A 15,191-nucleotide genomic window follows, 5' to 3' on the forward strand; every position below is an offset into this window, starting at 1 on the left:
TCCGAGATTCACCCCAAAGGGGATGGGCTACCTTGAGAGGTCCTCATCACTAAAGGTCTTCAAGAAGCCTACATAGCCCTATGTCAGGGAGGTAAAAGGGAGGCAGTCTTGTCTGGTTCTGGCAGCTGAGATGAGGATGAGGAGGAGGAGGATGGATGGATGGATAGCTATATAGTACCTACTAAATGCCAGGCACTGTGCTTTATCTCATTTGATTCTCACAACAGCCCTGGGAGGTAAGTGCTATGATCACCCCCATTTTACAGATAAGGAAACTGAGGCAGGCAGAGAGGAGGTGATTTGCCCAGGATCACACAGCCAGTGGCTGAGGCACTCAGCTCCCTGACTCCAGGCCCAGAGCTATCTACCCGCCACACAGCAGGGACCCTTTCTAGGGCCGAGTCTCTGTGATTTTATTTCCACACATCATGACCCTCCACAAAGGACCCTTGGGGACAAGTAGAACCATGGAGAGGGGCATTGGCCCAGCCAAAATTGTGCTGTGAGATTTGTGGGCCCCTGAGTCCCTCTGTGGGACTCAGTCTCCCCATCAGTTAAACCCTCTCCTGAGTGTCTGAAGAAGAGGAAGCAATCGGTCCTGGGGGATGCTGGGTAGAGCAGAGGGTCTGCCACTAAGAAAGCGCTTTGCCCATTGCAGATGGCCTCAGTTCCCTGGAGCCCGCATGGCACGGCCCTTCCTTGCGCCGAATGGCCCTTCAGCCCACGGTATCTTCAGGTGAGTCCCAGCCCTCGCCCTGTGGGAGCCTTCCCCGGGAGGAGGGAGAGGGGCGGTTTCCTCAAGGTCTCTGGGGAGGAGGGGGCATCCGGAGAAAGCCGGACCATTCATGCCCAGAGAGGCTAAGGAAGGTAGTGATGGAGACGAGCAGCTGCAGCAGCAGGAGGCCTTCTGGGTGATGAAGGTGCAATTAGCCCCAGTTACCCCTGGGAAATCCAAGGATCCCCAGGCCCAGCCCCCCCTGCTGCTGGCCTGGGGGGAGAGGGAGGGCTCCTTCTGTGCTTGGAGCCGAGGTTTGCCCTTCCAGACCCAGGAAGACCCTGGGGAGCCCTCTCAGACATCCTGAAGGAAGCTGCAATTAGCCCCAGTTACCCCTGGGAAATCCAAGCTCCCCAGGCCTAGGCCCCCTCCCCCTGTCCCCCATCCCCCGCTGCAGGGCTGGGGGAAGAGGGAGGGCCCGTTCTGTGTTTGGAGCCCTTCTTCCAGACCCAGATCCTGCCCTGAGAGACCCCAGGGAGCCCCCTCAGGCATCCTGAAGGAAGTTGCAATTAGCCCCAGTTACCCCTGGGAAATCCAAGGCTCCCCAGGTCCAGCCCCTCCTGCTACTGACCTGGGGGAAGAGGGAGGGCCCCTTCTGTGCTTGGAGCCAAGGTTTACCCTTCTTCCAGACCCAGATCCTGCCCCGAGAGACCCCAGGGAGCCCCCTCAGGCAAGGAGGGTCACCGGCCAGGTCACAGGCCTGAGATGATGCAGGGAGGCGGTAGCAGAACCAGGCTTGGCCAGGGAAACAGGGGCAGCTCCAGGCCGGGGCAGCCGGCCAGTCACAGGAAATAGCCACGGGGAAGATGTAGGGGAAAGAGCGCTGGTCAGGGAGGGCGTCGGGAGGCCCCAGGCCAAGCCTGGCTCCACCACATCCTCCCTGCACGCAGCCCTCTCTCAGCCTCAACTTTCTCCTTAGCAGAATGGGGTGAATGGCCCAGGGAGCCAAGGAGAGAAAAAATGCGGAAGATTCCCCTCACCCCAAGAAGAGAGAAAAGGTGAGTCCGAACAAAAGCTCAGCCCGTGTCAATTGTCTTCCTCAGGTTGTTTAAACTGCAGCAAGGTGGCCGAGCTGGCCGAGCGGCTGAAGGTGCTGGAGGACAAGGTCAGTGAAGCTAAAAGCTGCCCCACGACCCCCCACGCCACAACCAGCACACCCTCCCAGCTGTCCCCTGCTGCCATTTGAATACCGTCTGTGACAGGGAGCTCATCACCTTTTCTCATTCCCTACATCCCATCCCTCCCCTGGCCCAGCCGAGTCTCTGCCTCTGCCTATGGAGGGTCGCCCGTCCGAATCTCAAGGACCTGGAAGAGAGAAGGGGGCTGATGACTTTGTGCAGCTCTGTCTCGCTTAAATCCAATCCCTCCTAATTCTAGCCAAGCTGATGCCTTCTCTCTACCTTGTGGGGGGGGGGGCGGCGTACCAAAGAAAATTAGGGTGGCACCTAGAGCGCCAGCCCTCACGAGTGCCATCGTGGGTCAGAGGCAGTTCTTCCTGGCTCCCGAGTCAGCTCTCTTTCCGTGACGTCACTCAGCTCCCTTTTAGGAGTTCTCTTCCCCCATTAAAGTACAAGCTCCTGGAGGACAGGACTGACTCTTTCCCTTATTCTCATTGCCTGTATTCAGCACAGAGCCTGGCATACAGTAAGTGCTTAATAAGTGCTGATCGATTCGTTAGTTTGCTTCTTGCCTCCCACGTGATGGCTGCACAGACGTTTGAAGAGATTGTGTTCTAAGATTAATTGTGTTCTAAGCTCGGATATTCATGTATCCGATTTCCTGTTCTGTTCACCCGGGAGATTTCTTCTTTGCCAGATGTAGACCCATTTTATCCAGATTGTCCGTTTTACCGTTGTTTACTTGGGTAACCAGCTCCGTTCGTTATCTTTATTTCACCTTCATCACTTGCAAACTCCGCCTTTTATTCCCTGATACCGACAGAACGGCGTGGGTCAGGGCCGCGGCCTCGGCCTGATTTCGTTCTGCCGCTGGATTTTGCCGATCCCAGAGAGCAGAGGGAGGTCCACGACTCTGCTCGGGCTCCCTTAACTCCGTTTGTTCCCAGCCACTTCGCGCCGTCCTTGTTTCTCCTCAGAAATGGAGCTCACACAACTAACCACTTGGATCCCTTTCCTTCGTAGCCGTCTCTTTTGAGGAACCGAGGGGGGAAGAGAGCGAGAGCTAGTGGACAATGGGGAGGAATGGGAGACCCCAGGGAGGGCTTTTGGAGGATGGGGTTTAACTGGAGGCAGCTGGAAGTGGCCAATGGAAAGAAACGGATTGAAGACAAATGAGAAAGTGGGGGTGGTACAGGAAGCAATGAGCCGGGGAAGATGGGGTGGGACGGGATTGCTGGTGTCATATTGGGGTTTGCCTCGCAGGGGATGGAATCAAGGAGATTTTGTTGTTCAGTCGTGTCCAGCTCTTTGTGTCCCCTTTTGGGGGTTTTCTTGGCAAAGATACTGGAGTGTTGGCCGTTGCCTTCTCCAGCTCATTTTACAGATGAGGAAACTGAGGCAGTCAGAGTAAAGTGACTTGCCCGGGGTCACACAGCTGCTTCTCAATGACCCGGAAGAGAGAGTGAAGCTGCTGACTGTGCAGCTCTGCTCAACTTAAATCCAATTCCCAGGCGGGTCAAGAAGTTGTCCTGTAATGTCATTGGTCCTCTTCAGAAAGGATATGTCTGAGGCAGGACTGGAACTCAGATCCTCCTGACCCCAGACCTGGCACTCTCTGTCCACTGTGCCGACTAGGAGCTGAGGATGAGATGGGGGTGGTTTGTTTCTGAGTGAAGGGGAGAAGAGGAAGTCTTGGCTGGTGGAGGACCAAGTGAATTATGGGGTGAGAAAAGGTGGGAGTCAGCTAGATGGAAGACAGCTTTAAATGCCAGACTCTAGTCACTTTATTTCTGCAGCACGTGCCCAAGAGCCAGCGGCTTTCTCATGGCAGTCCTGCCTCTTTACGACTTGTGTTGCCTCTGACTCGTTTCTCCTCCCCGGGCCTCAGTTTCCCCACCTTTTAAATGAGGGAAGTGATGTGATAACTTCTCAGTGTCTCATCTTCACCAGCTGTAAAATGAGAAGGTAGAATGAGACGGCCCCTGCGGCTTCCTCCACTTTTACATCGATGATTTTCCGGTTCCCCCAACTTACTGATGTCTTTACTAAAAGTGTGAAGCATGAGAGATGAACATTTGCCTCACCTGTGCCCAACCCAGGGGATATTCTCTCATCAACTCTGGACTCTTGGAATTGAATTAAAACGTATTGAGAATCCTCCAAAAATCTACTGTTCATGTGGGATCTATCAGTATTGGCCATTTTCGAAATGAAAATATCTTATAAAATTGTGTTGAGCCTGCAGACTCCTCTCTGAAGGGATCTGGGGACCTCAAGGGTCCCCAGATCCCATCAGGAGAGCCAGTGCTCGAGTCTGTTGCCCTCCCCTAGTCCTCCCGTGGGTAGGGCTGACAATACTGAAATACTCTATGCTTCCATTTGCTTTGCCAAGAAGAACGACCTTTACACTGGCAAGAACAGGGCAAAAATAGAGATCGGATAACCTAAATACATGAGGAAATAAAGACAGAAGGTATATATGCCTTTAATCTCTAACAATCGCAGCAGCAGCAGCACTTGAACCCGGGTCCTCTGGCCAAGGTGAATTAGCCTCCAAGACAAAGGACTGGGAAATGCGAAGACTGAGTCGCTATTGAGGAGACCTTAAAGATCAGGAAGTGCGAGGAGTGGTGATGATCACCTGCCTCTAGGCCCAGCTGTGGGGAAATCTGAGCTGGAGTAACTCCCCAGCTCAGGCAATCAGGTGTCTGCACCAAGCAGGGAGCTTCCGTGTTGCCTAAAGATGGGTGATTCAGGCTAAAAACTGAAGAGGTCAAAGCTCCCATGCTCCTCAGTGAGGAGTTGGGTCCCATGAACAACACCTGTATGTCTGGTCTGGGCGAGATGGGGAGACCTACTTAGAAAGAAAGAAGAGAGAAAGAATGAATGAAAAAAGAAAGAAAAGGAGGAAGGAAAGAAGAGGGGAGGGAGGGGAGGAAAGAAGGGGGAAGGAAGAAAAGAAGGGAAAGAAAGGAAGGGAGGAAGAAAAGGGGAAGGAAGGAAAGAAGGAAGAAGGAAGGAAGGATGAAGGGAAGTAGGAAGAAAGGATGGAAGAAAAGAAAGAAGGATGGAGGGAAGTAGGAAGAAAGGATGGAAGAAAAGAAGGAAGGATAGAGAAAGGGAGAAAGGAAGGATGGAAGAAAAGAAGAAGGAAGAATGGAAGAAAAAGGGGGAGGAAGGAAGGAAGAATAGAAGGAGGAAGACAGGATGGAGGAAGGAAGGAGGGAGGGAGGGAAAAGGGAGAAAGAGAGGGAGGGAGAGAAGAAAGGAAAGAAGGGAACAAGGAAATGAAGGAAGAAGGGAAAGAGAAAGAGAGGAGAGAGAGAAAAGGAGGGAAGGAGAGAGAGGGGAAGAATAATGATCATCTAGTTCAGAAACATACAAAAAGAAGAGGATTGTCTGAAACGAGCCATTCTGGAGGAGCTCACTGGCTCATTGTGACCACAGCTTCCATATCCAGACATTCACCCACCGTCCTCTCACCAACGTGCTCTAGGATTTTGCGAGGAATGGAAGCCAAGTTCATTTACCTGGATTCGTCGGTTCCCTTCTCTTTCCCTTTTTGAAAGCCGGACAGTCCGGGCCCCTCCCAGTCCCGCCTCACCTTGCCTCCCCATCTGGGCTCAAGGCTCCCGCTGTCCTGAGCCTCTCCCTCCGCACTGTGCCTGGTACAAAGCAAGCACTGGCTAAATGTTCATTGACTTGGCTATTCTCAGGCAGAAGAGGGAGCGACGTGGGCCAGACAAAAGTACAATTGGACGGATTTAGAATGGGCTGAATGGCTGAATTCAGAGATCCGCCGTCAATGAACACATGTCAGTTGGAAAAGTCTCTGGCCGGGCCCTCGGGCTTCTGTGCTTTATGCTATTTAACATTTGTATAAATGATTGCGATAAAAAGCATTAATATAATGCCCTGAGTTTTACACGAGTGCACATGTGTAACATAAAAGATCACTTACTGTCTCAGGGAAGGGGGAGGGAGAGGGAGGCAGATCGAATTTGGGACTCAAAACTTTTGAAAATGTTAAAAATTGTTGTAAAAAATATATACTTGAACAGTCAGGATGCAAAAAAAAAAAAAAAAGCTATGACATTCTGGAAAAGCGAGCTGAATTTAGTTGGACCCAACTTAATTGGGATAAATATGTGTGAGTTCAAGAAATCAACATTATAAGTGAAGAGATGGCTGGCCAGTGATTTGTCTGAAAAGGATCTGGGGGTCTTAAGGAACCACAAGCCTGTTAGGAGTTGATATGTCAGGTAGCCAATAAAGCGTCCTGGGCTGTGGTGAGAAGCCGGGAACTAGGGAGGGAGTGGAAAGGACCTCGATAAGCTAGAAAGCATCCAGAGAAGGGAAACCGGAGTGGGAAAGTTCAAATCAAATGGGGACCAGAGGAAGGAGTCGAGCTGGAAAAGAGAGAGCCCAAGTGTGTCATCTCCAAGCATGGAAAAGGGCGTTAGTCTCGGCCGGCCCGAGCCCAGAGGGTGGAGGCAGGAGGCTGCCCAGGAACAGACGGACGGGGAGCTCCGTGTAAGGAAGATCTTCCCGACAGTGAGTGCCGTACAGAATGACAGGCTAACTCTCAGCAGAGTCCGTCCAACAGACGAGCCCATGTTTAGAATATGGCTGAGGGAATTCTTGCTCGTATTCCAGCGGCTCCGAGTGACCTGGCAGGTCCCCTTTTGGCTCTAGAATTAGGGGATTCTGAGTTAGAGAACTTAAGCCCCCCTCCCACATTCTCCAGGCTCCCCCATCCAGAACGACGCCCCCCTCCCCCACTCTGAGACCGGACCCTCCTCCTGTCCGCCTCCTGACCGTCCCACTCCTCTCCTCCCAGGTGTCGGTGCTGGCAGTAACTGAGCAGGCGGCATCCCTGCCCCTTGGCGCTCCACGGGAGGCCAAAGGGGGGGACGGGGAGCCGGCCCCGCTGTGGGGGCTGCCAGCTGCCCAGGGGAGCCCTGGAGACGAAGAAGCCAGAGGTGAGTAAGGGCAGAGGGGCCGGAATTCACTGTAGGCTCTGTGGAGCAGAGGTGAGGGTCTGTGAGAGGCAGACTCACCGGGAGTGCTTTCCCTCTGGAAAATGTCTCCCTCCAAGTGGCTCCTGGGTATAAGGAGAGCAGCAGGTGCCAGGCCCGGAGATCCGGAGGGGAAGGGCTGGGGTTTGCTCTGAGGATGGGCTGGGGAGGAAGTTACCCAGAATAGGTCAGTCTGGGCTTCCTCCCTTGGGGTGGCCAGAGGGAAGCGGGGCTAATGGTTCAGAGAGGAGCCGGTGCAGAAGATGCTTTCCAGGCCCCCTTCCCTGGGCCCAGTAAGAGCAATGTGGGCCATGACCTCCATTCCCTCCACATGGCAGGGCCTCCTGGAGCTGGAGAACGACGCAGGGGGACCGTGCTCACCCAGGATGGTAGGTATCGTCACCTTTTTAAGATTGGGGAGAGGGGTGACCTTCAGTGGGAACCTAGGGGAGACTCTAGGGGCCAGGAACCATAGACACATCCCTCACCCCCAAACGCTTCTGCCTTGCACCCTACACCCCCTGGCTGGGCCCTCACAGACATTTCCCTCCTTCATAGGCCGAGGAGGTGTTCCTGGGCCCCCGGGGCCTTCTGGCCCCAAAGGAGACACAGGAAGCCGGGGTCCATCTGGAGTGCCTGGGCTGAAGGGCCCAGCTGGGCCACCAGGTGAGTTAGCAGGGGCCCTGGAGGTCCTGCCAGGTCCAAGGGCCTCCTCTGGGATACCGGGGCTGGACTCGAGATGGCAGCCTTGGGAGCTGGGATGGCACCACTGAGTCCTGGTTTTCCCTCCTGCCCCCTACAGGGCCCAGAGACTATTTCAGCATAACCTAAGCTTCTGGGATGTGAGAACTCCCTTCTCCCAAAGCAGATCACAATCTACAAGTGACTGTAACTCTGGGCTTAAAGAGCCGCCTAAGGCTTACCCATAGTCACTCAGCTGGCAAGAGAAGACAAGACCTGCGCCCATCTTCTGAGCCCCAAGTCCTGCTCCCATCATCCCACTGTTTTTGCCCACAGTGGTCCATCCAAAAGTATTCTTAAGCACTTACTGTATATGCCAGCTTCTCTAACAAGTGAGAACGCATGAGTGAGTGAAAAAGCATCTTACTGAGTGCTCATTAGGTGTAGAGCACTAATTAGTGGGCACCTAACGAGGGAAAGCTCGTTATTCAAAGGAACTCTGTGGGGAGATCTTGAGAAACATCCTCGGATTTATCTGTTGGCCAAACTGGCCAACTGCACTTGGATGCCCCACGGACATTTTGTGCCAAAACAAAACCCTCCAAAATGGATCCTTTTCCTCACTCATTGCAACAATCCCGGACTCCTCGCCGTTCCCAGAGCTGACCTTCCACCTCCAGGCTTTTGTCTAAGTTGTCCCACTCTCCGGGAAAGCCGTCCTTCCCTCCCCCACTTCCTAGCTGCCCCAGCTGGCCCACCAGGGCCTTCACAGGAGACTTTGCCTTTACTGCTTTGTGTACATACTGTAACCCCCCCCTTCCTCCGCCCGCCCCCAGAGGTAAATTCCTGGGGGTGAGAAATTATTTTAAGGAACTCAATAAATGTTTACCGAACGGAACGGTCCCTTCTGCTCAGGCGGACGGTAAGAGTTCAGAAAAATGGCATCTGTTTTCCTCCTCTCTTCACCCCTCCAGGTGCCCAGCACAGGGTTCTATGCCCAGTGTTGATTAATCATCCCTGTCCCTCCCTTTTTCCCTCATTATTTTCCAGGGCCCCAAGGGCCACCCGGCAGCCCAGGTCGGGATGGAGCTAAGGGAGAGAGGGGCCCCCCAGGACCTCCTGGACCCCCAGCGCCGACTGGACCCTCCACAGCCCAGATCTCTGAACAGGGTGAGTTTCCCCGGTGGGAGAGAGATGAGTGGAAACAAAGACGGGGGCCAGTTGAGGTGGGGGTAGAAGAACACCTTTCGGGACACATCTAGAATTGAGGTGGGAGCTGGAAGCCAAGGACAAAACCCCATCTCCCAGACGCCCCGAAAAGCCGTTCGGGCGCCTTCCCGGCCCAACGTGGCCTTCGGAGCGCCGGACCCTTGAGAGCAGATAGAGAGCACTCAGAGGCATCACAGGCGCCATCTGAGCTCCCCGCCAGAATTGTCCCAGAATCCCCGTGACTCAGGCTGGCCCAGCCCCACCTCCGAGGAGGCTGTTTTCTCATACACAAACACTCCTCCGGCGTCAGAAACAGAAGGAACAATAGAATGATAGAACCTGGAACACCCTCGCCAGAAAGGACCTTGGGGAACAGAACCTAGAATGGCAGAGCTAGAAAGGGCTTTAAGACAGAAAACAAAGCCCACCCTTCCTCTGGCTGAAGGCGTTATTGAAAGGCCCAGTGAAAAAGGGAACGCTCCCGGCCAGCAGGGCTGAGGTCATGGAGATGGGAGGATTTCAGGTCCAGGACGGCCTGGGGAGGGGATCTAATCTACTTAACCAAGAAAGAAACTGGCCCAGAAAAGGGAAATTATTTGGCCAAGATCACCCAGAGGAAACCCAAACAAACTTTTATCTCCCTTCCAGGGCAGTCAAAGACTGACCTGGGTCTGGATTTCAAAAGGACAGGATCACAGAGGCCATCTGGTCCCACCCCCCTCAGTTTACAGAAGGGGAAACTGAGGCAGGCACATGCACAAACACACACACACTTATCAAAAAAAAAAAAAAATCCCACAAAACAAACAAAAAAAAAACCGTTAGTGACTTGAACTGAGTGGGAAAGCTCTGCCCCCTGGTGTCCAAACCTGGTCCTGCTTCCAATGATCCCCATTGTCCCCCTTATATGAAGCTAAGGGACAAGGCTGACTGCTAGAGAGCTCTGGATTTGGACCTGGCTTTGAATGCTGGCTCTGCTGCTCATTAGCTAAAGGACATCGGATCAGCTGCTTCCCTTCTCTGGCCCCCAGTTTCTTTCTCTGTAAAATGAGGAGACTAGTTAAATGATGTCTGAGGTCCCCTACCGCTATAAATCTGTGACTCCTGCCCCTGTCACCGTCCCAGAACTCAACAGCTCTCAGGTGCTTCGTTATAAGAAGTTGTTGTATTTTAGCATGAAATTCCCAAGGAATAACTCTCTAATGGTGGAATTTCAGGCACTGTGATAACATGGGGAAAGGGCCGGCTGCCTTTAGTGGCTCTGAAAGGCTTTATAGCAGAGGGCTTAGAGTCAGGAAGACCCGGATTCAAGAACTACCTCGGAGTCTTATTAGATACATATTAGGCAAATTACTTAAATTCTCCAGATCTCATTTTGCTCATCAGTAAAATGGGATAATAAAGTTTTCAATAACTATGGCCATAGATTTAGGGGAGGTAAAGGAGGGAAAAAAATTCAAAATGTAAAATCTTACAAAAATGAATGCTGAAAATTATCTTTACTTGGGAAAATGAAATACTGTTGAGAAAAAAATAAAAGAAGGAAAAACAGATTATGATAAAGCATTTTGAGTTCAAATTCTGCTGCAGACACTTATTATATGTACGACCCTGGGCAAATCATTTAGCTTCTGTTTGCCTCAGTTTCTTCATCTATAAAATGGGAATAATAATAGTACCCACCTCCCAGAGCCGATGTGAAGATTCGATGAGATAACAGGTATAAAGCACTTTGTGTAGATTCTAGATATAATTCATTTCCTTTTTGGACAGAGTTCCCAGACCGAGCGATCAAGAGAATTCTGTCAATTAGATCACATTTACTTAAATTTTAGCAAAGAAACTCTCTCATGCTCATCTTTCTTTTTATTTTTTAAGAGCTCTTTATTTTCAAAACATATGATGATAATTTTTTTACCATCGACCCTTGCAAAACCTTGTGTTCCAAATTTCCCCCCTTCTCCCCATCCCTTCCCCTAGATGGCAAGTAATCCAATATATGTTAAACATGTGCAATTCTTCTACACGTATTTCTACAATTATCATCACATGCTCTTCTTACAGAAAGGATGGAGGGATCAAACTATCGATGGATTTGGAACCGATTAACTGGTTGGTCTCCTAGAATAGTCACTAATAATCGGTTCCATGTCCCTTTGGAAGGAGACTCTAGTTGAGTGCCTTGCACTTGGCTCGGCACTTTTTAACATTTCTATCCATGAGTCAGAAAGACGACAGGCTTATGAAATTTTCAGGGGACACAAGGTCCCCTGAAAGTATAGACAGAGAACAGTTAAGATTCAAAATGATATTAACAGGTTAGAACATGGAGCAGAAGGGAATATGAAATTTAAAACAAATGTAAAGTCTTATGCTTGGGTTCAAAAAATCAACTTTGCAAGAACAAAAATTAGGTGGAAGACTTGATATTATGTAGTGGTTTTCTGAAAATGAGGATTTCAGTGAACTAGAGGCTCAGTATGAGTTGATAGTAAAATAAAGCGGCCAAAAAGGCTGATGGAATCTGTAACTATATCAGGAGGCCCGAGCTTTCAGTAACAGGAGAGTTGTAGTCTCAACCTTTCTCCGTCCTAGTCATACTGCATAGGGAGCATTGGGTCTGGACAGCACCATACACGAAGAACATCCATAAGCTGTGTCCAAAGGAAGGCAGCCAGGTGGGAAAGGGCCAGGTTATATGAGGAGCATTTGAAGAAAATGAGTTTATTTGGCCTAAAAGAGAGAAACTGAGCCTGGGAGTGGGGATGGAGAAGAAGAAACTTGGTGCTATCTAGTTATAATGATTGGCTTCCTTAAACCCTTAGGGGACGATAAGTGGCCCCTAAGGTCCACATGATTCCTACTTTATCTTTAGAGAGTTGACTCTAGTGGATCTAGGAAGAGATTGGGCCTTCTGTCTAACTTTACTCTTATATCTATATCTAGAGTGCTGGGGTTAGAATCAGCAGGACTCATCCAGTCTCAGGTACTTCCTAGCCTAATGACCCGAAACTTAAATCTTTTTAAATTTAAGTGAATTTAAAGTCACTTAATCACCTCAGTTTCCTCTTCTGTAAAATGAGCTGGAGAAGGAAATGGCAAACCATCCCAGTTTCTCTGCCAGGAAATCCCCAAATAGGGTCATAAAGAGTCAGACGTGACCAAAATGACCGGGTAATCACTAATAAACCACTGGTTTCTTTGTGATTGAGAAAAAACTCAGTTTACTGTAAACATTAGGGTTCGGGTTAATATGTATTAATATAATAATAGTATATATCAACAAAATAGCAAAGTATTGTATAATGGTAGCAGTGGGCAGGCAGGCACCAGGAAACGCATTTGGGGAAAGAGCCAACCTTTTATGGGGACTCCCCCAACTATTGTCTGTGGCTCATCGATGCCTACAGAACGTTGACCTTCCTCAAGATCTCCCTTGTGTCCCCCAGTTCAGTCTTACCTCCTCAGAAGTGTGTTGGAAAGCCACTTACGCCCCAGTCTAGATAACAAGATGCTTCTATTTAGGACCCAGAAGGCACAACAAACCCCCCCCCCCCCAGCCAACTGGAGCAGACCTTTCTCTGTTATCACTTCACTTCATCCAGTGGCTTCCAAAGACTTTTCAAGCTTAATCTGATGAGATTTATTCAGGCCAAGGAGTGGCTGGAAGAATGGCTTCTTGGGGCCATTGTAGGAAGGATTGTTCTGGGTTGGGCAGGATGGCGTCTGAAGGGCCTTCAGAATGTATGAGAGAAAGGGAACCCATGCTGAGACTCTGGAGTCTGCCCCACAATCCTTCACATCCAGCAAACAGAGCTGATTCCCCCCCACCCCACCCCACCCTGGGTCTTCTCTACTCTAGCATAAATTAACCCATTAACCTGGCAAGCCCTCCTTTCTGCCCCAACTCCCACCCAGCCCTCCTCCTCTGGCTAAAAGAGAATTGAGCCCAATAGTTCATGTGGGCGCTGCCCAGGGCAGATCTTGGCTCCCCAGGCTCCGACCGTTAATGCAGCTTGTGATGTCATCAACCTTGTGGCCATCGATGCCTCCCTACTCACTGAGCACACTGTCCCTGCCCTCCAAGAACTTACTTCTGAAGGAGAGCAGAGAGAGAAAGGCTGGAATACTAGGACAGGCCTTCAGGAGGGGCCTCAGAATGGACCCTGAAGGTCAGGCAGGAATATTGCAACCCCTGATCACTGCTACCCCACTATCTCCATCCACTTCCTCGATGGAAGCCAGGATGTCAGTGGGCATCCCTCATGTCCTCTCTCCCTCCAGGAGATCCACTGCTCTCCAACACCTTCACCGAAACCGGGGGCCTCGGGATGCAGGGGCCTGTTGGCCCCCCGGGCCCCATGGGCCCCATGGGTAAGCTGGGACCTTGAGCGGGGGGGGCTGACCTCGTGAGGGGTGGAATGGGGAAGCTGGCAGGAAAGGGGGGGCCACGCAGATAAAAGGAGGAACTCTGTGGCGGGTATAGTCACCCTTCTCATGGACGTGGTCCAGTCCAGAAATGGGAGCATGTCTGACCCAGTTGGGGGGGTCCCTCTCTCTCCAGGTCCCCCAGGCCCCCCAGGCCCCGTGGGTAGCCCAGGCACACCTGGCCACAAGGTGAGTATATACTTATCTGCTTATGTCGTACCCCTCCCTGTTCCAAAGGGAAGGGATGTTACTTTACACGTCCAGGGCCTGACACAGAGTAGGTCACTTAATATTTATTGAGTCGGACCCTACTAAGCATTAAGTTCTGCTGGCCCCGAGGGATCTCCCCCTGCTTAAGACCCCTCACTTGGGCAGTGAGCGCTCGTTCCGCCCATCCCGGACCCCTTGTCTCTGACCCATGCCCCCAGCTGGCCCTCCGAGTCAGCCATCCCCGGGGAAGGGGGGGAGCCGTCGGGCCCCGGAAGGACCAGGAGACCACCGGCTGCTAACGCCTTCTCTCACTGTTCAGGGTTCACCGGGCCCAGCTGGAGCTGATGGAACCAACGGCCTCCCGGGGGAGAAGGGTGAGCGAGTGAGTACCTGGACCACTCTAGGCGGGTATCTGGCACTGCCCAGGCCCAGAGGACTATGGGTCTGGGGGAGCAGAGGGAAACCCTACACACTTAATATACAGCAGTCAAAGACTGAGGAGGTTTTCAGCAGTGTCCAGAAAGGGTAATGGATGCAGAGGGCTAGGAAGATGATGATGATAGAAATAATTATAAGTATAATTATATAATTGACAATAATTAATCCCTAATAATAGCAGCAAACAGAAGACTATTGTCCTCTTCCCTGGGCAGACTTCAAATGTCTTTGAGGTCATCCAGCCCACTCCCCTCATTTTACAAAGTGGGAAACCACGGTCCAAGATCACGAGTAAGTGGCAGGGCTGGAATTCGGACCCAGGTCCTTCGCCCCAGACTTTCTGCTGCATCAGAGTTGCTTCCGAATAGGGTGGGGTGTTTCTGGGGCGCACAAGCCTTCCTCAAGGCCCCTCTCTGATGTTCCCAACTCCTCCAGCAGAGCCGGCACCGCCAGATCTAGAAAACAGAAAACATGGGGTGGGGCACAGCCAAGCTTCCCGTTGGGTACCTGGGAGAACGGGCCTGAATGGGGCAGGGCCTCCCCCCTAGCCCAGGGAGAGCCCCCTGCCCTTTCATGCCTAACTATCCCATCTCCTCCTTTTGAACAGGGTTCCCAGGGGGAGCCGGGCCCCAGAGGCCTAGCAGGAGAACGGGTAAGTAAAGCTGATTCGCTTCATCACCTCTTGCCCAACTTCCCTTCATGTCCTGCTCTTCCTTCCCAGAGAATCCATCCCCGACCCTTCTCCCCACAACCATGGGATGAGTAGCTCCCACCTAGGGGCTCCCTGGCTGTCCAGCCCTGTCCCCAGCCATTCTTGCCCCTCCCTCGCCCCTCAGATCCCTTGGGAAAGGGTCATGGATGCCCCAGCTTGAGAAGGACCCCTTTTCTTGGGTCTCAGGGAGTTCACCTTCTGTCTGTCTGTCTCTTGTTTCAGGGTGAACCGGGCCCCAAAGGTGACCCCGGAGAGAAGGGCCACTGGGTAAGCTCAGTCCCCAAACGTGGCTAGTGGGGCTCATGGGCACCTTTTCCCCAACCACTCTCCCTATGGGCCACAGGGTAAACAGTCCCTGTCCATCCCTCCCCCACCCCCAGCTTCCGAGCTCCCACTGCCCCATGGTCCTAGCTCATGTGCAGCAATGGGGAAGAAGGGGAGGGTACTGCAGGAGGCTGGTCCATTGCAGAGTCTCCAAGGGTCCCCTAGACCAGGTCTAAGTCCTTCTGCCCTGGGGTCAGTGAAAGAACAGTCCCAAAGGGGGTTTGTATCGTGGGGGAGGGGATGACCACAGGACTAGGACCCAGAGGGGGAGCTGCTGC

At 52.0% G+C, this 15,191-nt stretch overlaps 2 protein-coding genes across 4 annotated transcripts in view; one reads left to right on the forward strand and one right to left on the reverse strand.

Annotated features, from left to right (window-relative positions):
- Positions 1–15,191, forward strand: part of EMID1 (EMI domain containing 1) — a 60,314-nt gene that overhangs the window by 34,772 nt on the left and 10,351 nt on the right. For all 3 annotated transcript variants that reach the window (XM_031948846.1, XM_031948845.1, XM_031948847.1), the window contains exons 4-14: positions 659–736; positions 1,819–1,880; positions 6,734–6,875; positions 7,250–7,300; positions 7,470–7,577; positions 8,643–8,762; positions 13,086–13,175; positions 13,366–13,418; positions 13,759–13,821; positions 14,485–14,529; positions 14,812–14,856. In XM_031948846.1, coding sequence (XP_031804706.1) covers positions 659–736; positions 1,819–1,880; positions 6,734–6,875; positions 7,250–7,300; positions 7,470–7,577; positions 8,643–8,762; positions 13,086–13,175; positions 13,366–13,418; positions 13,759–13,821; positions 14,485–14,529; positions 14,812–14,856 — 857 coding nt within the window. The remainder of the gene's footprint in view (positions 1–658; positions 737–1,818; positions 1,881–6,733; positions 6,876–7,249; positions 7,301–7,469; positions 7,578–8,642; positions 8,763–13,085; positions 13,176–13,365; positions 13,419–13,758; positions 13,822–14,484; positions 14,530–14,811; positions 14,857–15,191) is intronic.
- The window catches only part of RHBDD3 (rhomboid domain containing 3), a 34,646-nt gene continuing 33,268 nt past the window's right edge, over positions 13,814–15,191 (reverse strand). The window contains exon 6 of the mRNA XM_031948860.1: positions 13,814–14,332. Within this exon, the coding sequence (XP_031804720.1) occupies positions 14,278–14,332 (55 nt within the window). The 3' untranslated portion in view covers positions 13,814–14,277. The remainder of the gene's footprint in view (positions 14,333–15,191) is intronic.

The sequence above is a fragment of the Sarcophilus harrisii genome, chromosome 1, assembly GCF_902635505.1.
Source record: "Sarcophilus harrisii chromosome 1, mSarHar1.11, whole genome shotgun sequence".
NCBI lineage: Eukaryota > Metazoa > Chordata > Mammalia > Dasyuromorphia > Dasyuridae > Sarcophilus > Sarcophilus harrisii.